This window comes from Copadichromis virginalis, linkage group LG18 (assembly GCF_057382275.1).
Source record: "Copadichromis virginalis isolate Kocher_CV1m ecotype Utaka linkage group LG18, C_Virginalis_male_GT1.1, whole genome shotgun sequence".
Classification (NCBI taxonomy): domain Eukaryota; kingdom Metazoa; phylum Chordata; class Actinopteri; order Cichliformes; family Cichlidae; genus Copadichromis; species Copadichromis virginalis.
The window spans coordinates 16,496,905-16,521,058 of record NC_140635.1 but is presented as its reverse complement, the minus strand read 5'-3'; the positions used below and the strand labels follow the sequence as shown (position 1 = coordinate 16,521,058).

The window sequence follows — 24,154 nt, the reverse complement described above, 5'->3', positions numbered from 1 at the left end:
ATTCACTCTCAGAATCAAGTGGAGATCTACAAACCCCACACGGTTGTAGATTTTGTTCTTACTCAGGCAGCAGGACAGAAATCTGTGCCTTCTATAGGTCTAGAAAAAAGATTACGTCAGTCTGCCATGCCGTCTTCACTTTAGAGAAAGGGAGACTGAATGAGTGTGTGTGTGTGTGTGTGTGTGTGTCATTGGTGAGTGCTGGCCAGATGCCCCGTTGCCTTTCAGTGGAATTATTTGCTTAAAGCTGAGCACACTGAGGCTGGCCAAGTGATTTGGCTGCCAGGACAAGAGACGTCTCGAGACTCCCAAAGGAGTTCACATTAATATTTATGCTCTGAGTTTTTGCAGTGCTGCAGTTGGTGATGAAACTTGCTCACACAACTGTGGATGCACATGTACAACATCCAAATATTTAAAACACACCCTCACCAGTCTCATCACCATGTGTTTGGCAGCTCTAAACATTAAACAGCACGCTGACACGCGGCCGTATTCTGAGTGACTCTTGATGTGTTTTTCCAGGTGAACGGGCAGTGTGCTGGACACACCGCTATGCAGGCAGCCAGTCAGAACGGTCACGTGGATGTCCTAAAGCTGCTTCTTAAACACAATGTGGACCTGGAGGCTGAGGTTTGTCTAATTAGAAAAAATAACCTGTCTCTGATGTGTGCTTCTTCTTATCACGAACGCATCTCAGCTTTCTTTTATATTGCATTTCGCACCAGATTTCACACAATACTGAGTCATTATTTGGATGTGTCACTGTTCCCAGGATAAAGATGGAGACCGAGCAGTGCACCACGCAGCTTTTGGTGATGAAGGCTCTGTCATTGAAGTGCTGCACAGGGGCGGTGCAGACCTGAATGCCAGGAACAAACGAAGGCAGACTCCATTACACATAGCTGTCAACAAGGGCCATCTACAGGTGGTTAAAACCCTTTTGGACTTCGGCTGCCACCCTAGCCTTCAGGTATGTATCGCTTGACTTATTTACCTTTAAGAAAATACTTCATGGCATAGCTTAGTTGCTTACTTCCCCCGATTTTGTCATTGTACATGTATAACTGAACTGTGGGTGCTGCTGTGAAAGATATATAAAAAGATATATAAATGACAAAACAAGAGGATAAAAAGCAAACACTGTGTCAAAGCATACAATAAAAAAACACACAATAAGGGAGCAAAGGTATAAATATTAAGTTACAAAGTGGCTTGAGTGTTGTGCGAAAGACTTCAGTAAAGGCGCAGGACGTCCTACAGAAATTTCCACATTGTATACAACAAAACAGCAACAGTGTGGCGTTCACAGATGGCACGCAGAGCTTTCTACCTGTCAAAAAGGGAGTTTTTCCTTCCCGCTGTTGCCAAGTGCTTGATAGGAGTTGTCTGATTGCTGGTGCTTTTTCTGTATTATTTTAGGGTATTTACTTACCATAAAAAGTGCCTTGAAGCGACTATTGTTGTGATGTGGTGCAATATAAATAAATTTGAATAGAATAAGCTGCTTTTGAAGTACATTGTAACACTTGAGGGGTCATTGTAGACCTGACTTGTAATTACGTTATTTAAACAGCAGTCCTTAACATAAGGTTTCCCCTTCAGGATTCAGAGGGTGACACACCTCTTCACGATGCCATTAGTAAGAAGAGAGATGATATGCTGTCAGTGCTGCTGGAGGCGGGTGCTGACGTCACCATCACCAACAACAACGGGTTCAATGCTTTGCATCACGCCGCCCTGAGAGGAAACCCCAGGTGTGTGACATGTTCGGTTTGGCGACTGTGACGAATGAAGGCTTGTTTCAGTGGAATCTGCCGATGCAGATCTCAGTTAATAACGGTTTCATATGCTCAGTGGAACCAAAATTAGAGACATGTGCATAACTTATGTCCACACACTAAATTAACCACATTTAATTGATTCATTTGTTGATTCTCAAATTCCAGAGATTAACAGGAAAGTCCCACAGAGAATTGCCTCAGTGAGAACTTTATGAATATGAATAAAGTGATTAAACGCCATATTGAACCCACACTGTGCGATACACCAAATATCTTGAAGTGTCTGTGTGGTGTACAAATCACATTTTAGTTGGTCTCCCTGCCCCAGAAATAGTGATGAGATGGTCTCAGTATATGAGTTGTTTTTTTGTTTATTTATCCTGGTGATTTAACCGTCTTGTTTCTGGCCTGGCCATTTAATAAACAAAAATGTCTGTGAATTTGTTATATGTAGGAAAAACCCTGGATATATTATTCACACTTTCCTGCATGAGATTAAATTTGATGTGTCATCAAACAGGAAGAGAGGATTAATTTCAATCTAATGAACCCGCACAATGCACAGAATTATTTAAAACTACAACAAGTAGGGTTTATATTTTGCTTGTTAGCAGCTAGAAGACAGAGAGCCAGGCAGAATCATTCATTATCCTCCTCTTGATGAAGGATTTGGGCTCACCACCCTACAGGAATATAGTTGTACTTAGTATAGGTCCAATAACTGTTACACTTCTTTAACTGAGTCCTTCTGTTGTCTAGATGAGGACAGTCATGGGTTAATTTAATGTGGTACTGCAGTATCTCAAAGGCAATTACCAATTTCATGCTGAAATTTGCTTCCACTGAATCCGCTGCTTTTTTTTGTTTAAGTTGAAAACACTTTAAAAGAAATTAAAAGAAAAGTTATCCTCCTGTAAGCTCTACTTTGGTATCTCAGTTATATTGACTATTTAATTTAAAGAACTGTAGGCGTATCTATCTTTCAAAAGGATGCTGTGGTCTCCTGTGTTGACTGTTATATTGGTACAGCTAAAAACCTGGAGCGTTTGTGTTTGTTTGCACACTGTTTTGCTATTCCACGATTGTGTGTGTCGTGTGTGGAGTGGCTTGCAGTGCAGCGGCAGCACTTCGTTTTGTCCTTGTCGGTGCTGTTCCCGGCCAGCAGGTTGCTTTTCCAGTCTTTATCTGTTTTATTCTGCTCTCTAAGCCATGAGCATATTAAAGATGGCTCTGAGCAATGACTGTATCAGGTTTATCATCCACCTCTTAAGGTGATGGAAATTGATGTTTCATCGCCACGGTAAAGGGAGTGGAGCAGTTTCTAGAAAAGTTAACATCTGCTTTCCGCTGTGAGTGCTTCAGGTGTGTGTTTCCGCATGAGCGTGGTTATCCCAGGCTAAATGTCATTCCCCTTCGTTGGCATTTATTCCTTTGGCACTAGGACAAATGGAATTAAGGTCACAGGGCTGTGGAACACCTGTCAAAGGTCACAGGCCTGGTCCAGCCCCTCCACATCTGGTACCCTGTAGGTCAGATTATCTAAAGCCAGTGCCTGTTTCTAACATTGATTAATTTCAGATTGAAAAAACCTCCTAAAAATCACTTTATTAATACAGAAAACTGCATTTATCAAGGCTAAAATCTGTCCTTGTTCAAATATATTGGCAAATATATATATATATATATATATATCAAAAGCAAATTGCAGATCCAGTTTTATAAAATATATTATATTAATATTATAATATATAAATTATAAGTTAAATGAAATATGAAGCCAGTGTTCATACACGGCATGCTCTGGAAAAACAAAAACAGGTGCAGAAATATGTTAAATGAAGTCTGCAGTGTTTCATTTATTTTCTGTTATTGAAATGATACATAACCAGCCTGCCTGCTTCTCTTCAGCAGGTAATTCCAGAGTTGATGATCCCTGAAATTCTGTAATTAAACATGATTACATAGATTCAGGGCTGTCTTTGTTGAATCTATTTCAGAATTGATTGAATAAATTGCAGAAAGAAGTGAAAATGACAGACAGGAAACTGAAAAACTGGCCATATGTTTGCAGTCCGAGTCTGTCTGTGTTATCCGAGAGGGTGAGGGCGGAAAAAATATTGCAAGGCCACCGTTATCTTTTATTGCACAACCTTTAAACTTTAATGAACAACAGTAAACATGCTCAAGGAATAAATGGCACCGTTAAAAAAAAAAAAAAGATATTTGCATTTTAAATATTTAAATAGAATAGTCTGTCGGGTTTGAGAGTATATGTTAGAGAGCTGACCTGCTGAAAGATTCATTTGAGTACGGTGGTTTCTATATCAAAGGCCCTGTTGTGCTTTCTTTGCTTGTCTCAGTCCACACTCTGTCCCCATGCCGTCAGAAAGACAAAGATATATGTCACCTTCTGCAGTCTGCCCATTTACTTTTATTTCACACTCGGGCTCCTGCAATATCGTGGAGACGGTCTACAAGTCCTAAAGCCCTCGGAAATGTCTCCCTAGGCTGAAGTGGGAGCACCTTGTCTGGCGTGTTTTTAGTGGAGAGGCAGTTGTTTTGACTGAGTGCTTAAAGAAATTCCTGACATACTTCTGCAAAAGGGGGAAAAAAATGTAAAAGCCTTGATGGCTGTAGATGAGAGTTGCTTGAAACTGGAAGCCAATCAGAGAGCAGTGAGATGGAGGATATCAAACAAAACCCGTCAGGTTAATAAGTCCGATGACCTGCTTGTGTTTGAGCACAGACTCTTTTGGCATTCGTGGCTCAAACAAGTGTAAAATATAATTTTCTTGTTGCCGTGTAATTCCACGACAGTGCGAAAAACAATTTAAAAATGAGCTTCCTCTCTTCTGTTACGCTAAGTGATGTATGTTCTAAACATCAAATGCTGGCTTTTGGGTTCAAGTAGAGACTGCGTCAGAGTCCCTGGTGTGTTTGTAATGTGTTATGTGCGTGGGTGGGTCTTCCAGCAGTGGAAACAAGATTGAGGAAGACACATAGGAAGAACCCTGTGGGTGACAGATGAATCTTTCAACTTGGAGTCCCAAACACTGAGACAAATCAACTCTACCAACAGGCGAGCAGCAGGAACTGGGGAGTTGTACTATATTTTACCTTGTTCATTACTCACACATAGACACGGCTGCAGCATGTTAAGGCATTTCCTCATAAATTAAAGCTAGTTGTTAAGTTTTACAATTGCTAGTAAATTGAAAGTGCTGGTATAACCAGCAGTAACATGTCCGGGAAGGATTTTCTTGTGTGTTCTCCCTGTGTGTTTACCACAGCTCTAGCCTGCAAGGGGAGCCTGGCTCATCTCTGTGTCTTTCCCCCGGGCTGCTCGAAGCTAGTAGCTGCTACAATACTGTAAACAATACGATTAATAGCCCATGACTCATAAACGGGCTCTAAACAAGCCCTGCAGCGGCCGTCCGTACCCTTTTACGTGTCACCTCCTTGTAATATTTGCCCTCCTCCCTCTCCCCTTATAGTTCTCAGCTTTCTTTTAATACGGCAACATACAGGCAAAACCCCGTATGGTAATTGGCTCACCTGAGGAGATGGAGGGTTGTGCAGGAGATCACACTGTGCTCTGAAATGCAGACATTTATTCCCTTTGTAATGTCGGCACTAATAGGCACCACCATAATGGTAGTATTGTAATAGGGATCCCACTTAGAAAGGAGTGGAGACATGGGTCAAATGTTTGCATTAAAACGTTTGCATGTTCAGATTTTCTTTATCGCTGACATCGATGAAACAGGAGGTTTGTTCACTCTTGCTTCTTTCAGCCTAATCGAGTTGGACTGCTTTGATTGAGAAAACTAGTGCGTGTTATGGTGCACAAATGCATTTCATGGTCATTAGTCCAATGAAAAAGAATTTATAACCAAGTTTGTTAAATCAAATTGAGATTTAATCAATGTCTGTATGCTATACCCACATCCTCTTAATTGCTTTAAATAATTAGACAAATTACATCTTTTAGATCAGTTGTGGAAAAAAATTATTTAGCACTGATTTTTATATTTATGTTTTATATTTTCTCTCTCTCTTTTTTTTTCTTTCTTTTTTTTAAAAAGGGCATCCAAGGCATTTCTTACATGCACTGCAGTCCTGGACTTTTCTAGGACTTTCCCGCCGATAGAGACGTGTGTTTGAATGCAAAGATCTGAGGCACAAGGGGATTAATCAGTTGGGTCCAGTTAGGTCCATTAACATGCTAGGTCCAGAGAATAGCGCAAATACCTATTCACTCAGGTGAATTCACAGCTAGCGAGGGGTTGTCCCGTGTCCTCAAGCTCAACGCGAGGCACCATCCTCACCTAAACAAAACACACTAAATTTCCAGAAGAAAGAACGAATGCTCACTGGAACGATCTCTTGCTGTGTGGTACATGTGAAAAACGATAACTTCTGACAATGTCCTGACCAGATGCCCTTGACATTTTCTGGAGTTCATGTGTGCGGGCAGGAGACGTCCTGTGACAGGGAGTTAGGTTTGCGCTTCCTGCTTGTTCTGCACCCACAGCGAGTGAATGTGGGAGCCTGTAGCTGTTTGCTCCTGTGATTTGTGCGTGAAGCTTCTGTCCCCGAAGCATCTGGCTCTCATCTACCCCAGCTAGTCTAACATCACTAACATCAGGCTTAATGAAAAGGAGTCCAAAGAGTCTCAGTGTGCTTGTGTGTAATGTACATTGTCTAAACGGCTATATTTTGCTCCTTCTTGGGTTTCTGATGCAGTCTTGCTGTTGTATTTCTTATTCACAATCTCTTTTGCAGTTCCATTGTACCCCCCTACCTCCCTTTTACCTGCTCCCACCCACAGTGTAATTGACTGTTAGCATCTAGTGACAGTGAGTTTAGTAAGTGTCTTAGCAAGACAGCCGTACATTCTCACACAGACATGTGAGTGGTGTATTTCTGAAATACTGCACACCGCACTTCTGTCCCCCTGCTATTTTTGAAACAGCCGTTGATAGTCTGGTGAGATTATAAATCCCTGTAGAGGCAGAGAGAGGGGAAACACAGATTCAGGAAAGGGGACCATACAAGAGTTTTGAAGCTGCGATTGGATTCTTTATTAGTCAAATGAGACAAGTTTAGCACAGTCACTGAACACTCCAGATGTTGCTGGTGGAGAGAAAGCCATAAGCCATCATCATCAAAAAGTATCCTGCTGTTATTCCAGTGATTGTTTTGAATGCGTCACAGCAAAAGGAGCTCCGGTAGTCATCAAAGCATAGCTACAGCTGGTTGAAGGGGACCAAATCCATTCAAGAGGTGATTTGGTTCCATTTTACCAGCTTTAGCAAAGCATTGTGGAGTCACTGTGTCAGAGACAAAACGCTTGAACTGTTGAAAATACAGCAATCTTTTTTTATCCAAAAAAGGAAGGAAGGAAACACATGAAGACATTTTTAAAAAAATGGACACGTGGCTCATCACGGCATGCAAACCTACTTGCCGGGTTTCTTTTTCCTATTTTTTCCCTTTGCCTCTTCACATTCATCCACTTCTGTGTGACACACAGGTACATTTAGCTCCCTCCACCCCATTTACCAGCACACCAATAACACACAGGTACAGTTGATTAAGCTTACCCAACTTTCTCCTTTGCTGCCTCCCAGGCAGTCTATTTATCCTCCTCACTATCTTTTTAAGTTTTATGTTTGCCCCCCTCTCAGAGAGTGAGAAAAATTGTTCCCTGAGAAAAGGATAATAATAATCTGTGGCACTGCACTTGAGTCAAATGTCCTGGAGTCATGAAGCAATTACAGGCTCTGACAGATGGGCCCTGCTGCAAGCACGCTTCTGCTCCGGTCACCGAGACGCCCAACAGACAAATGCAGAGGCATAACTACGTACACACTTTCTCACTCATACTCCTGCAGCAGCACTGAGGGGTGTCAAGTCACAGCATTCATTTAAACCAGTCATTTAAGTCACGGGGACTGATTTGCAGTATAAAGAGTACTGTGAACATTGAACAGTGACTGAGGGCAGATTATTTTATGTCTCTTTCGGGGCTCCGTGGTAGTACAGTATTGTACAGTTTTGTACCTAAAGTCATTACAATGTTCATATAAAAATGATCAAGAGCACCCACATGGAGAAGAATGTTTCTAAACTTATTGTAGTTGTTGCTAATTATGAAATCATTAAGCAATTTCTGCTATCGTAGAGACATAAAAGAATCTCCATATTTTAGCCATGCATAGGGGTGTTATAGTTTTTTCTTTAAAATCTTAATAGCTGCAGTGTTTTTTCTCATTTGTGCTGTAAAACACTTGACTCGAGCACCCGTGCTGCATTAAAATACAGTCAAGTGACATTTGTTTGGCACTTTTTTAAACTATATCATTCCTTCACAGTGCTAACAAATGTCGAAACAGCTGTTATAATTATTGACTTTTCCTGCCGTGGCACAAATTAGGTTCTCAGAGTGGCCGGCGACAGCTGAGGGATATACCGGACTGCTTGTAGACAGGATGGAGGTCAGCATAGGGCCGGCTTGATATGGCACACCAGAGGCAGGTCTATTTGTAACATACACATGCACGTTCACGCTTGCTCACATACACACACGTAGACACACACTGTCCCTCAGAGTCAGGTGGCCGGGCCGCTCACCTCGTCTAAGGGCCATAACAGGGCAAAAGCACGGGGGGGACGACAGGCACTTAGCATTTGATAATGTCAGCATCTGCTGTGTTTGTCACTCAGACAGCAGGTCATTGCTATTGAAGGCCTGGGTGAAACATGCAGGCGCGAGCCACACAACCCCACCTGCCTTTGATGTTTTGACAGAAAAGACAGAGAGAATATGATCCACATGGGTATAAATGCAGGGGAAAAGGCCTAAAAGCCTGCTTCACTCTGTTTTTCTTAAATTAATAAAGAAGTTGGTTTGTATTTTATTTTCGATTGGGATTGAAATGACCTTTTCTGTTTGCTAGTTTCTCTGTTCCTCGAGGACTTCTTATAAGCTAATTTGATTCCAGATAGTAAAAACTGCAATCGACAATTAAACATTGTTCAAATTCTCATGTATTTAAAACGTTGCAGTATTCCTCATACTCGGAGAGACAAAAATTAATCAGAGCAAAACCCAAATAAGGAACGAATTTATAGAATACAAACAGCTGTATGGCTTAAATGCGTATAACAGTAGATAATGTGTTTATTGCACTCCTATCTTCTCTGCTTTGATTTTACTTTTATTCAAAAGCAAGAGAGTAAGTCAGGCCTTTACTTAGCATATTAATGAGTTCATGTGACAACAGCCTATATACTATGGTTGCGTACATACTCCACTGCAGGAGTTTTTATAGAGGGATTTTAAAGGCGTTTATCCTGTCTTTTCAAAGGTCGGCTTCATCCATCGCTAGTATGAATTTATGTTCTTTAAAGTTAAGCCACTGAACTTGGTTTGATATTTCTTCACTTCCTTTAACACACTTGTTTTTATAATTAATATATCTTTCATGTGCTCCTTTTTTATTAATCTGGAGCCAAATTTGGGAGAATTGTGTATATTAAAGTGGGTTAAAGGGTGGTAAATCTGTGCTAAAATTGGTACAAGCCTTATATATGATCCAGACACGGGCTGCAGCGGGGGTCAGAATAGGTGAGTGTTAGATATGAATAGCTCTCCATGCAAACGACTCCCCGCCTCCCTCTTTCCCCTCCTCGCTTCATTTCTGTCACTGCGCTTCTGCCTATGTTCTGTTGCCTTTATTTGTTTGAAACAGTTGACAATTGGAATCAGCTGACAGGCCAGAGTTGACCCTGATCCTGCATTGTCACTTTTTGATGGTCTAATCTGGCTGCCATGCAGCCCAGCAAAGCATTTGGCAAGCATAGCAAACGTGAACAAAGAGCACAGAAATCAGAGAAAGGGAGGGGAGAACGGGGCAGCGGGGTTGATGTGGGGTGGGGATGTCGATAAGGGCACTAGCATAAAGGAAGGGTGGCCATAGTTAAACACACAAGGTTGTCAACTCGGAAGCTATATGTTACAGCAATAGGTTAGAGCCGGGTTGTGACAGCAGCAATAGCGGCCACAGTTCATTCTGCCTTCTCAGCAACAATTTACCGCTCTTCCATTTTTTTTTTCCGTTTAGTTGTTTTATAATTATTATTATTTATTTTTAAACAGCCAGCAACTGTGGCAGGCTGCTGGTTCAATTCACCTTGCTTTCTTTCCCCACTTGAACTGTGCTGCAGCACTGGAAAAGATTATGGTATTAATGGTCCAACAGCTCTAGCATACCGCTCGCTGAAGTTGGTGCTAAGTTGCAGCTGGCTGAATTTCAAGGGCTGTAATGCAGCAAAATCACTCAATAATGAAAGGAAGCTCTGTTCATATGACACTCTCACAAGGCAGCTGCTCATAGCTGGTGTAGGTTGCTGTCAGAGCCTAAAACATGGTTGCAATCATTTTATGCTAAGTAATTGTCAAATGAATTGTTAACGTATCTTGGATGAGAGATTTTTATTGGCCAAGTCAGCCAGTTTGAGAAAGCAGAAACTTCCCTACAGCGAGTATTGCTGCAGTGAGACTGCCCAGAGACAGTATAGCTAATGTATGAGCCTCACCACTTAGATTAATTCACTCTTTTCCTGCCTCACTTTTACCTTTGTTTGCTGTTTTTCTTTTCACCATCTGACACAAAGCATAAACGTATCCTGTAACAGTGCTGCACATCAGTTTTCCAGAACGAGGGCTCGAACCTCACCAAGAATACATACTTCTTTACATTCCATAGCTATCATATGTTCATATGGGTACATAAAGAAGTATGTGCACCAAGGAGGTAATCTTAGATATGAAATTTTCTCACCTCTTTCCAAGGTCAGGAAGTTAGGAGCAGAACATTTTTCCTCACCGTTCTTTCTCTCCCAAGTATGGTAGTCTGCACTGTAAGGTGACTTTGAGTGTAAATTCAGTTCAACACTCAAGGCTTTCCTTTTGGTTGCCATGTAAGGCTGAACAGCCAGTCCCCCCGCCCCTGAACATAACAGAAGTTTTAGAGTCCATACCATAGTCGACTGTCCCAGTGACCCCTGCTGTCCTCCAGGCAACTGGGAGAAACCAGAAGGCTCAGAGGGAGGAATACAGCTTTTTTTTTCCTTTCTTTTTTTTAAGGCAGTCAAAAGGTGGCCTTTTTCTCTGTCCAGGAAAAATGTCGAGGAGGTAGATTTTAAGTGGTCGGAGGTTTAAAAAAAAAAAAAAAAAAAAGCAGCAGCAGAGTAGATAAGAGTTTTCTCCTTGGGGGGGGAAAGGAAAAAAAAAGTGTTGTAAGGTGCGCTCGCTCTCGTATGACGATCATTTGCGGTGTCCTGGGAGCAGGGGTGCACCTATAAGCTGAGCGGTCCCGCTGACATACTAAACATATCACTTCTCTCCACCCACTAGACCCTCGCTTCCTCTCCTCCACACCATCATTTCGTTCTCTTATTACACCTCCCGCCCCGCTTTTGGTGTCCTTTCCCCCTTTAACCACCTCTCACGGACCGATATGTACCGTCCCCCCTCTCTCTCCTGTCCCTTGTCTCTCTGGTGTCAGCAACGTCCCCAGTGGCTAACTGGAGCGCTTGCTGATGTTTGAAAATGAGGGTGATCCAAGTTGAACAGGAAGCTATTGTGAGCAGGATTTGGGCTTTAGGCACAGAGGCAGGCCATAGGTCACATGAAGGCGCTAATGCCCACTCAGCACTTGTGGATTGGTCCTGGTCTCTCCCCCCCCCCCCAGCACACGCACACGCACACACGCACACACACACCGTCATCGCCACCTCTCTTTCTCCCTCCCTCCCTCTCTCTCGCTCTCTCTCTCTCTCTCTCTCTCTCTCTCTCTCTCTCTCTCTCTCCCCTCTCTCTGTTAATCATTCCCTTTACCACACATAGACTGTTCTTGCGTCTCCCTTTCCCTCTGATCAAACCTCACTTGTCTGTGTTTACAGTGGAACCAGCTGTTTTATTGCCGGGTGGACCAGATCAATAACCATTTGCATGGTGGTGAGAATTGTACAGCAAGTCTCTAATGAATCTTTGCCCCGGACCAGCACATTCCACAAGTCGACACTGCCTCCAACCACACTAAGCTAGCCGGCAGGCTGAATGCTGAGGCAGTGGATGCAACAAAAAATGGATTAGGGGAGAGCAGCTTAGGTGTGAATTTGGAGACTAAGGTGGCCAAGGAGGACTGAATAAATGGGAAACGTGGTGCAATGTTTTTGCAGTTGAAGCGTTTAGAATAGTAATGAGGGTAGGTGTAAGTGGAGGTGACTGTTGTTCTCAGCACGGAGATGGGGTTGGGCAGGTGGATGAGCCTGGTCCTAAAGGTGTGACGTCCTGCTTAGGAAATGTCACAGCTGCCCGAGAGAGAGTGAGAGGGAGTGAAATTCCTTCCTACACAGGGCACGGTGGAGGTTGGGGAGACATGAACCAGCAAATTAGCCCAGTGGTTGTTGTGTCTGTTCTGGTTTTGGCGATAGCACTGCAGTATTGTGTGCCCTGCATGCCCTACCTAACCTACACCAATCTGCTTCAAAAAGAGAGAGAGAGAGGGGGAGAGAGAAGAAACTGGGTTACTACCCTAAGTGCTCTGGGTTCAGCCAGTGACACACATCTACTCAGCCAGCCATTGCTGCCCAATATCCCCTCCCACCATTCCCCCTCCTTCCTCCCACATCTGTGTTAATACACTTCTCACAGCTGTGTGCTGTCAATCCGCTTTTTCTCCTGTTCAGAACTCATGACCTGCCCGCTGTTCATTATTCTGATGCTTCGTCATTCCTCTGGTCACAATTCCACTCTTCCGCCTCAGCCGGTCAACCTTGGTCTCAAAGAGTGCGACGCATCCTCAAACTTACCTCCTATCAATTAAGAAAGGCAGTGACCACCCACGCCCTCTGTTTAGTTAACAATTGGTATTAAAAAAGAAAAAACATCAAAAAACAAAAAACAGGAACCAAAAAGACAACAAAAGACACTTCAAAAGTCCCAGCAATTTAGTATCCTTTAGTCATGAAGACAAAAAAAAAGGATCTTGGAAGGTGTCGGATGCAGAGGGCGAAGTGTGGATAAGGAAACGTCTCCACACCAATGCAGGTCTGAGTTAACGAGTCCGTCATTAGGTAGCGGCAGGGCTGCAACCATGAAGCCTAATGAGCCAAAGAGCTGTGCTGCTGCAGCATGTCCGGCCAGTGCCAGGAACACAAGAGAGGGAGAGAGAGCAAGACAAGGAAGGGAGGGCGGGAGAGAGAAAGAAAAAGATGAGAGAGATAGAGTGGAGAGTGTGGTGGGGGGAGGAAAAAAGGGCTAAAATCCATGTGGACCACAGCAACTCCCCAGCCCTGTTTCACCTCTTCCTGCATCCTCTTCCTCTCCGTACTTTTTCTTTTTACAAAGCCTTGATTTTTTTCCTCCCTTTTTCTAATGACAAGAAGAACAAGAGAAGGAGAAGGGGAGGGAAAAAAGCCCAAAGGTGTTCTCTGGTTAAGTTCTGTCCCAGTGCTGCTGCTGCTGCTGCTGCAGAACAGCACAGTCCTCTCCCCCTTTCGACTACGCGTCTCACAGGCAAACCATGCGGTTAATAACTGATTGCATCCGAAGAAGAGAGCGCAAAGAGAGACAGGACGGGGGGAGACATCAAGGCCCGTCAGGGGTAAACTCCGTCCAAAAGCGATGGAAGAGCATATATTACCTGTCAGATCAGTTTCTTATCTGAGCCGCTCCTCCTCTCTTCCCCTTTCCTCTCTTCCTTCTTCCCGTAGTGAAGAGAGCCATAATGACCTAGAGAGCGCTCCAGCTGCTGCAGCCATCGTGTGTGCCGGGTGCACGCCTGACTCGCTGAATCAGCTTCTATGATTGGGGGGAGGAGGAGGGGTGTTGGCGGGGCGGGTTGAGTGCCAGAGTCAGGGAGGGGGGAGCAGCGGGCATACACACATGCACACACATTCCCACACAAACACAAGTCATACCTTTAGAGGAGGAAGACGTAGAGCTGACATGAAGAGATGCTATTTGAGAGGAAGAAAAAAAAAGGGGAGAAGAGGGAGAAAAGGAGGGGTGGAGTGAAAAAAAAAACTGCAGCACTCTTCTCTCCATCATGTGCATTCTGAGGGGGAAGAGCTGGGAGGATGCCCTGATCGGTGGATGAGGCAGAAAGTGTACCAACCGTACTCCCACCCTTCCTTTTTCTTATTCCATCGACACAAGCGCAGCCCCAGAGCTTTATTCTGCTCCTAAAATGCGCTTTTATTATTCAGTGGAACTTTACACACAGCAGGTTAGATGAGGGGAGTTTGCTGAATGTTTGAAAGCGGAAATGGGATGGAGGTATTTACAAAAATAAATAAAAAATTGAAAGAAGAAGAAGAGCAGCAGGCTGTGTCTCTGCGGTAGAAGACAGCTGTACTTTTAATAGTTGCTTGTGATCCATGCAAGTTCGATTAGCATTGTCGGAGACGAGAGGTGGAGGATGTTGCAATATCACAGCGTATACATTCCAGTGCATTGCAAGGGTCACCTTTGTGTGGCGAGTGGATCAAATTGAGATGCTGCTGCAGTTAGGAGGAAGAACACACTGGCAGCAAGTTGGGGGCAAGGGGCCAACTGACCAGTGGCTCCACGTCGTGGAGGGCTACGCTAAACGGTTAGCACTTTGTGGGAAGAGAAGCATTCGAAACATGTCTTGGCCCCGTTTTGCCGGGCTGCTCCTGTGTCTTGTCTCACCACCTCCCTGACCATATTTAGTCAAGCAGTGCAAAAAATAGTTCCCACTCCACTCTTCTCTCCTCTCCACTCTCTCCATATCCCCCCCTCAGCAACTGTTGGCTGCAGGCTCCGGGAAGCCTCCCCTCCAGCTCCCAGCCTATCGATTCCACGGGCCTGAAGGGAGAGAGAGGCGCGTTAGTCCAGCTAGCCCCTGCTACCATTTGCTGCGCTATTTTTAGTAGCTCCAAATAAAGTGGTCTCCCGTGCTTCCACTTTTGTATTCTTGAAACCTTCCCCTTCCCCTGCTTTACATCCTTACCACCACCGCCTCCTCTGATACCACCCCCTCACTTCCCTGTGTCCTTTTGACCCACCCACACTCTTTATCATTTTTTTTCTTTCTTTTTTTTAAATAGATGTAGAGCAAGCTGACTATGGTTCAGCGTCTGTCTTCTCACCGCTATACTTAGAATAACTGCAAAATTCGGAGGAGTAAGGCTGACTGTGTAGCGCAGAGATTAGACAACAGGAAATATCGTTGTTTATCTATTTATATATTTATATGTAACATTCCTGGCAGTGCAGGAAGACAAGTGGAACCCTTACCTCTAAGGCTCTGAAAAGTTTGTGCTGCTTTCTTTCTTTCCTTTTTTTTTTTTGAGCTCTCATTAATTTTCAAGTGTCTTTTTCAAGCTTTCCCGAGGCGCGACCACAGAAGAATCTATTTAATTAGTTGGTCTCATCATGGTGCACATCTATACTGTACGAAAGCACCGTCCTCAGTGCCCTCGCTCTTTTTACTCTCTGTTCTTCTCTGTTTTAAACTTCCAGATTCTAGCCTCCCACTGGTACCTCCACGAGTCCTATTACTCTCCTCACCTGCATTTTAACAGCAAAAAACCGAATGTTAAGAAAGCTAATGTTTTTGTATTTCATTGTCTTCTCATGAGGTGGAAAAATTTCACGCAGTTTGCTAGTCCTTTATTTGATAAGCTTTTTAAGAACCTCAGTCCCTTAGTTACATCTCAGACCCTTTTCATTGTGGAGATAATTCTGCATAGATTTAAGTGTGTAGTGTAAGTAATGTATTGGCACTGCAAATGATAGCTTTTCAATTAAAAGAAATGACCATTTTGCTGGCTAAAATGGATTTCAAGCTCAGAACTTGACCATACAAGGCCAATCAAGGCTGGGAATTGCAGCTAGATAAATGACTGTCCCACAGTCTCTCTGTTTGCAAACCACTTCAAATTGAATAAATGGTAATTTCAGCCTTTTTATGTACTCTGTTTAAATTTACACACAGTTAATGCACTTACCGTTCATGCACGTCTGGGCTTGTGTTTTGATTCTCTCCCCTAAGTTGGTTAAGGTTTTTGTGGCTTCTAACAAACTCCGCTGAGGATGCCCTTGTGTGTTATGTGTATCCCCCTCCTTTGGGTCTCCTCTCTGCCTGTTCCAGCTACCCAACCCACCAGTTTAATCTCAATTACATCCCGACATCCCTCCTGCCCCGAAACTCTGCGGCATGGCTTATATCTTCCCTCCATGATGAATAGCACAGGGCTGAATGTTTAGCTGAGCAGTTAATCGATCAATAAGAAAAGGGTCTACTAATGGATGTGCTTTGTTTCACTGGATGAAGGGGTGGGTGCGCTTGTTCTCTTCATGATTATCGGTTAGGACATATCTCCACTTTAAAAAAAAACTTCAGCACTTGTGTTAAACAAATGCAACATTTGATTACATCTGATAAGACATTTGCACAAAGAATAAGTAAAATATTTTAATGTTTTTCTGTGTTTCTTCTATAAATTAATCTTTTTAAATAGTACAAAAATAAAGGTGTGAACTTTATATTTTTTATATTTTATATTTTTTTTCTTCCTTTAAAAAAAAAAAGTGATATTAAAGTACAACAACAATGTTAGGTCAAGTATATCGTTATAGCGCAGTACTGGCTAGGCCTCATGAAAGCCTCAGTTCACTACAGCAGTCATCGGAAAATCCTTTAAACTATGAAGTAAAGAACCTAAAATAAGAGAGAACCTCAGTAATCAATTGGTCCTCTATGAGCAAGTACTTGGCGTTTGTGGGAACGAAGAACTTGCTTTTAATAGGAAGAGATATTTGACAGAACCGGGCTAAGCCGCCTGCAGAGACTGCTTGAGGGTGAAGAGAAAGAGAAGAGAAAATAGGCGAGCATGGAAAAGTATGAAAAGGCCCACAGCTGCCTGAGCCTGTAGCAGCATAACTAAGGGATAGTTGAGGGCCATGGTGGGATGATGATTTAGCACAACTGGCAAAGTAAGACCTGCAGTTAACTCGTTAATTCCTAGTCTGTCACATTTAATACATGAGTATTTGCCAGTTTTTGAGACTTCTGCATCATCAGTGTGATATGCCCTACCCTCCCAAAAGAAAACTCTAAATAAATAGTAAAATATATTTTCAAGCAATAAATTGCAAAAACAAAAAAAAGTCTGCGCGTTGCAAATATGATACAAATTAAAACTCATATATGCAAATTCTTTTTTTTTTTTTACTTGTCAGTTCAATAAACACTCCATTTTTCAATTTTCTGGCAATTTTATTATAGTTCAGATTTCAAAGGGTTGAGAATTTTTGACTGGACTTTTATGTACTTCACGACCCTGAATTGGATAAGCAGAAGAAAATTGTGGATGGATGGATCCTTCTTTCCAGTTGGTGTTAGGAAGAGCTTTTGCACCTAGTGGGATTCCAGCTTCACAGGGTATATCACAAAGTGTTTGTAATGTACTGTTAGGAAGAGGGTTTCGCATGGTTGCTGGTTGTTTAGCATTCCTTTACAACGAGGGGGTTTGTAAAAGTGCCCCCCCCCACATAGCAACAGCATTGATTGCACTGACTACAGACATGCTTGCAAAACTGCTGTGTGTACAATTGTAGGTTTTGTATGTAAAACTTTATATTCAGCAGTGTATTCCAAAATTTACTGCAAGCATCTGTGACCATTACTTACAAGAAAAATAGCCTTTTGCAGTAGGACGAGTCTTTTTCACATGGTTGTGGAATAAATGTCTCTTAATAAGCGTTATGTATTTTAGGTTTGTTCTTATGATGGTCAGTCCCTACGAGAGCTCATTTATCAGTTTACCTAAGTGAGAGGCAGGTTTCCTCTTGGATTGGGAAGTTTTGCACTGGGAATTCTGGTTTGTTTTGATGGTGTAACATCTGTTTTTTCGCTGAGCTTCAAGCTGGCCTGGAAGTTTTCGTTCAGTCTTTCAGTATATCTTAATTTCACCTTTCTGTGTACCTTCCCACCAGAGAACATCATATAGGGATTAAAGGTGCTTTTAATAAGTTCAATTTGTGTTTTTTAAGTACATCTTCATGCTCATTTTCCATGAGCCTGGGCCTTCCCTGTGGTTATGTCTATATTAAGCTGTCCAAATACAGGATGATTTGCATCCACATTAGTGTTTTCACGGAGGCATAAACCTCCGTGAAAGTGACAGCGACAGCCGTGTCCAGAGGAATTACGTTTTTGGGTTGTCCAGTCGTCTCTTTCTCAGGTATGCAAAAAATCTTTGCCAATTTTATACAAAGTTGGCTTTGGCTTCACTTGTCCTGTAAATCCTCCCTCTCCCTCACCTCTACCCTAATTCCCTAATTGTCCTGCGTTTATTGTTCTCATTTGGTACTATTGCCCCCCAAAAAAGGTCACGCTACAACCACCATAGGACACGCATCATAACAGAAAACATTGATGGTATCTTTTGAAATTTGGAAAAAATTTGGCTGGGAAATAACCTGAGAGAACATTTTGGAGGAGATTCAAGACTTTCTTCATCAGTCCACTCTGGCACTCATCCCCTGATCGTTACTGGACTTATTTTAAGTCATTACTATGTGAAAGTTCTGTTTAGCGTATCCACACTGTTACACTGCACTGGCCCTTTCCAGATTTACACCCTCTGGGGATGTCTTTGTGAAAGCTGTTTTCAGGTGGATAAAAATACTGATTTAGTTTAGAGAAAGCGGTTAAACAGAGTAAAGATGTTTACGATTTTAACCATCTTAATTTCGACGTACTTCACCATCAGCACCTCTCTTCTGCCTCCTCCCACAGCTCCCCGCTTTTGTATCCTGTCCCCCCACACCCGCCTGCCTCCTTTTCCCTTTACACAGTGCATCATTTGAAGAGGTGAGGCTGTTGAGCGCTTGGAGGAATAAAAGTGATTTATGAATAGGGCCAACCTACCTGGGTGCTGGAGGGGGAAGCCAGTGGCAGTCAGCTTCTCTGATCCAGTTGCCCATTGTTCCCTTCAGCCTCACTGCAGGGGAAGTTCCTCTGCATCTCTGATATTTTACCGTGGCTTACTGGTGCCACATTTTTTTTTTTACCAATAAGTGACTCACAAACTCCACAGATACCGTCGCACAAATGCCTGTGATCCACAGCCATTTTCTCATCCTCAATTTATAGCTTATGATCATCTTCTTTTTTTTTTTTTTTTTAATAGAAGGAAGGATGCAAACAACCCATGCACTCTGCATGGGTTTTATTGTTGTGCTTGCCCTAACCTAACAACAGTTTGACTTTCTGATTTTAAAGATTGTTTTTATCCTGACTCAAGAGAGCTTCTATAGACACAAAGATGATTTAGCGTTTGAGAACAGTGTGAAAACTTTGTCACAAACTTTGCAGACTGTCATGAACGTCATATAATTTGGTCAAAATTAGTGATCTTCCTCAGACACAGTGACGCATTTGTTAGTCTTTTCAGTTTTATCTGCCGTTTGCCATGTTCAATCCAATGTACACAGTAATATTAGATCATTCCTGCTTGTGGGATGTTGGTGGAAATGAACCTATTTCCAGGTGGGCAGCTACAGTTCATTAAAAGATAAATCAAGACTGCGATATTTCAACATAAACCTAGAAATCCACACCATGCACACTGTGCACCTTGATTTAAGCTGGTGCTCCTGTATTTTGTAATTATTTAGGCCTTTGTTTTATTTTATTCCCCTGGTTGTTCATTTAGGCTCTGCATTGTGTCGCTGTATCCTATTCAATAGTTAAGTCACTGGAGTGAGAAACCATCAAAGATGTAGTGCAGTGACTGGTTCATGCAGCGAGCCTGGGTACCACTTTGCTGCAGCATGCACTGTGAGTTACTTGAAAAGTCCCTCAATTGTCCACCTCTCTATGAGCTGGGACCACTCCAACAGATCAGCCAGAGGACACGCTGATACAAGCCCCAATCCCCCTATGACCAATCAGAACGCCCACACTTCCTCCTATAGGGTTGGGCCAACAGTGGCTCTGAGCCAATAGATAAGCTCAGCCATGCTGTAATGCTCTGTCTGTCCTGTGGCATGCTGAAACATTGAGTCCTGGCTGCTATGTTGCTATAGCACATGCAGGGAGAGGGAGGGTTGGGGGTAGCGGAGGGAGGGAGGCATGGATGGATGGATAGAGGGGGAAGAGAAGAAATGAGGGATGGAGGGAGGGAAGGAGTGAGGGAGAGGTACAGCCCATACGGAAGGGACTCAAGGACATAAAGAGCTTTTGGGAAAGTGACTATAGCATGCAAAGAGAAATGCTTGCATTGTGAAGCCATTGTACTAACTGATGGCATTTTTTCCCCTTTTTTGCCCACTTGCCAAACCTAGAAAGAGCAGGATTTATTTGTGGCACTTTAAGTGCCTCAGCAATGCAGGTAATAAATATGACAGAGCAAGGTGATATACTTTCACAGCGCAGCTGTCAGACATCTTTAATATTGTCTCCACCACTTAAAAAACTAGTGTAGTTTATCTATTTATTTGATGTATTGGAATAAGTTTTAGAATTTATTTGTGCATTAGGTGACACTTTAACACCAGTGTTTCACATTGGTTTGTGTTTTTAGGAAACATTGAGCTTTGCTGCTTGTTTCGTAGTTTAGTGAACACGTGTAAAACATTGCTGTAACAGTTCAATATTGCTAAATACAGTTTACAGTTTCACGCCACACAAAACTGAAGAAAATTTGCTGGTATGTAACATTTTATGCAGCTAGTTACTTGCTGTCAGGTATTTCTTCAGTCAGTTCTACTTTATACATATATATCGCTGTGTTTTGTTTTGTTTGTTTTTTTACACAAAAACTTACTTTTAAGTCAAATTTCATAAAACTTGGTAGGGAGGTGAAGCATCAGCAAAGTAAACTGATATAAAATTTTTGATGCAGCTCCTAATTGCCCTTTTTTTACTGTTTAATAGGGCATTGGGTTAATTTATGTTAATATCTTCCTGCCCTCAGATAACTGAGTGAGGTTTTCAGAGAGCCAGAGTTATACAGATAACCAAATATTTTGAATTTCTTACATTTTGTCATTTATCAAAATTCTACTAGTATCATACAGTGAATATCATTATCATCATCCTAGATTGTGGTTGGGAATGTCACAAGAGTATTTTTTAGGATTCAAATTCATATCCCTGAGCAGTACTGAGTATCAGTCTCTGAGAGAGATGTAATTATTATGTGTGGTTAAATGTGCTTTGTCTTTGTTTAGCTTTCTATGTCCAGTTAAGGTATACATTTTCTTTTTTTTCTTTCTTTTTTCTTTTTTTCGGTGGGTATTCGTAATCTTAATGTACTCTGAGGGACACATTCAGGTCAGTGTTCAGATCAAAACGAAGCTTAGCTGTTGAATAATGCAGGCCATGTTACCTTGGTAACCCGTATGGACACTGAAGTCAATGGCTCCATGTAAATGCAGCACGACAGGTCAGACAGGATAAGAAGTTCTGTTAGTTTATGTCTCCTGGTGTGTTTGTGCATGTGTCTGTGTGGATACTCGCGTGATGCTTGCATGCTCAAGAAAATTGGCTTTCATTTTGTGGAGGGGAAAAAAAAACATTATTGGGATTAGGCAGAGTAGCCTATGTGGAAAATTGCTGTGGAAAACCTTCATTGCAGTATCTGTGCAATGAATCATGAGTCTGGATCTATGGGGAATCTGTTGACGTTTCCGTGCTGTATGTGTGTAATGTACAGTACATTGATATAAGCTCTATTTCCCCTCCATTAACAAGTTGGCTGTTAGACATTTTCTGTGCTGCTGTGGAACATATGGCCTGTTGTCTCAGTGCTTAGGGAAGGCAGTAGCTGATACAATATCCTTTGATCCCCATTATTTTCCACTGCAAACAATAGATTGTAATTACCAAACTCCTCCTTCAGCCACAGCGTCGTCTTCTGCTTATGTGCCTATAAGTAAAAATGCCGAAGAAGTCAGACTCATCTGCTGCAGCACTGCAGTTTGTTTGTGTCACTTTGGATCTGCTCTGCCAATTACTGTGGTAGAAAAATTGATGGTGCGTTGTCATCATTTTGCCATCATGCTTGAGGGGGGATGCTGTCAGGTTTTCACTAATACAGCTTAAACCATAGAGAAATGAGTGTTTCAGTGGAAATGTGGGGCTTATGTATTTGTGACATGGTTGTAGGCATAAAAAGGTGGGAGGTGGGGTCGGGAGTCAGGAGTGATTTAAGTTGCTAGATTTTCCCTGAGCCTGTAGATCATAGGGGCCTCTCAGACTGTCCTCCCATACAGTGACAGTGGCCGGCTGATGAGTGGCTGTCGATCGAAGGACTTGCAGAGTGGCCGAATTCTCCACCGCTCTGCAGAACTCGTAGCCAGTCACTCGCTTCTATTTACTGCTTTGAGCGTATATCTGGAAAGGCTTGTAGTTAATTTTACCAAGCAGGAGTATGTCTAGTTTTGGTTCTAAAATAAGTGTGAAATAAGCTTTATGATTAAAGCATGACCAGTATCTCAGTCACAGCAAAATAATTGTTAATCGGGAATGAAACACTGGCCTCACAGATTGTGCAGTGTAGATGTTGCTGAGTGAAAGAGCTTTAGCCTAAACATTTGAGAAGCATTCAAACGGCAGTGATGTGGTGGCATGACACAGAAAGGGAAGGGCCCTTGACAACCACTGACCAGATCCCAGATGGGGCTCCAATCAATCTGCAAGCCTGTGTGATTGAGGCCTAACACAAGAAAGAGAAAGTTGTTGCTTTCAAGGTTTATCATACTTCTATGTCAATATAACCAACTATGTTAGCGATGCACCAATATATTGTCCAAATATCAGCATTGACTGTTATACTTGTTTAAAACATATGTACCATCCTGGATTTCCATATTCACTAAATCCTTTAAAAAAATACAATCACTTTACTAAAAGTAGAGAAGCCAGTAAACCAAATGAAATAAAAATATTAGAGTATATTAGAGTATTTACTGTGGAAAATATTGAGGATGATGCACCATCCTATCCTACATGTAGTAAAACAGGCCCAAAAACATGATACTAACACCATGCTTTTCATAGATGGTATAAGATTCTTCTGGTGCAGTGCAATGGTATTATCATTCCCAAATCTGTTTTAGGATTGAAAATGTAATGGTTTATACATTCGCTTAAGAACTGAAAGATCCCTGGTTCAATCTCAGGAGAAGACACAAATCCCTCTGGGGTTGCTCAAAGAAGGGCAAAATTCTGCCAAATTAAACATGTGGCGCTTCCTGGTGTGGCGACCCCTTGTGAATAAGGGAGCAGCTGAAAGTAGCTTCTGTTTTAAACAGAATTATAGATCCAATGACATGTCAAAGGGTTTGGTTATTGAATCCTCATCGTCGAGTCCTTTCTTCACCATATTGCACCCTACTTGTGACTTTTTCTACAGACCCAGGTTTGAGGGGTCAGGCTGACATCATTTCCATTTTATAGACTTTTAACAAGCCACTTCTAATATTTTCACCAGTCATTTATTCCTTTGCAGAATGGGGCTATTTGTAAAATTACATAAGGTACAGAAAAGTTAGAGAAACATATTTAATTCTTTTTTTTTTTTTTTTTTTTTTTTTTTTACCATTATGCATACTGTGCGATTTGTTTTAGCTATTCTGATGTTTCTCCAAGTGCTAACATTTATGGATGCATTCTCTCTCCAGCACACTTTTTACTTGAGGGTTTTTGCTTTATCACAGGCAGGATTAAAGTAAACATATCGTGGCTCAAGAGTTGGGAGTTCGCCTTGTAATCGGAAGGTTGCCGGTTCGAGCCCCGGCTTGGACAGTCTCGGTCGTTGTGTCCTTGGGCAAGACACTTCACCCGTTGCCTACTGGTGGTGGTCAGAGGGCCCGGTGGCGCCAGTGTCCGGCAGCCTCGCCTCTGTCAGTGCGCCCCAGGGTGGCTGTGGCTACATTGTAGCTTGCCATCACCAGTGTGTGAATGTGTGTGTGAATGGGTGGATGACAGGTTGTGTAAAGCGCTTTGGGGTCCTTAGGGACTAGAAAAAAGCGCTATACAAATACAGGCCATTTACCATTTACCATATAATTACATTATTTCTGCAAAATTCCCTCCACGCCCAAAAAATTAGTGGGTTGGGGGTTCTTCCATGTGATTTGCCAGTCACTCTTTTATATTTCAATATTGAGTTCTTTTTCCCAGCTTCCCTTTATAGATGCGGTTGAATTTTTAGTATTCATTAACAATCCATAATAAAATCATGGTCTAATTCTCATTGCACTTCCCTTATATGCTTTATTCATTTAAATGATATAATTTGCTTCCATTGAGGGC

At 42.4% G+C, this 24,154-nt stretch overlaps 1 protein-coding gene across 9 annotated transcripts in view; it reads left to right on the top strand.

Annotated features, from left to right (window-relative positions):
- The window catches only part of mib1 (MIB E3 ubiquitin protein ligase 1), a 59,946-nt gene that overhangs the window by 18,444 nt on the left and 17,348 nt on the right, over positions 1 to 24,154 (top strand). For 7 of the 9 annotated variants that reach the window (XM_085438614.1, XM_085438619.1, XM_085438616.1 and 4 more), the window contains 4 exons: positions 526 to 633; positions 776 to 973; positions 1,606 to 1,757; positions 18,629 to 18,703. In XM_085438614.1, coding sequence (XP_085294740.1) covers positions 526 to 633; positions 776 to 973; positions 1,606 to 1,757; positions 18,629 to 18,703 — 533 coding nt within the window. The remainder of the gene's footprint in view (positions 1 to 525; positions 634 to 775; positions 974 to 1,605; positions 1,758 to 18,628; positions 18,704 to 24,154) is intronic. The other 2 variants (XM_085438620.1, XM_085438618.1) reach the window with 1 other exon arrangement.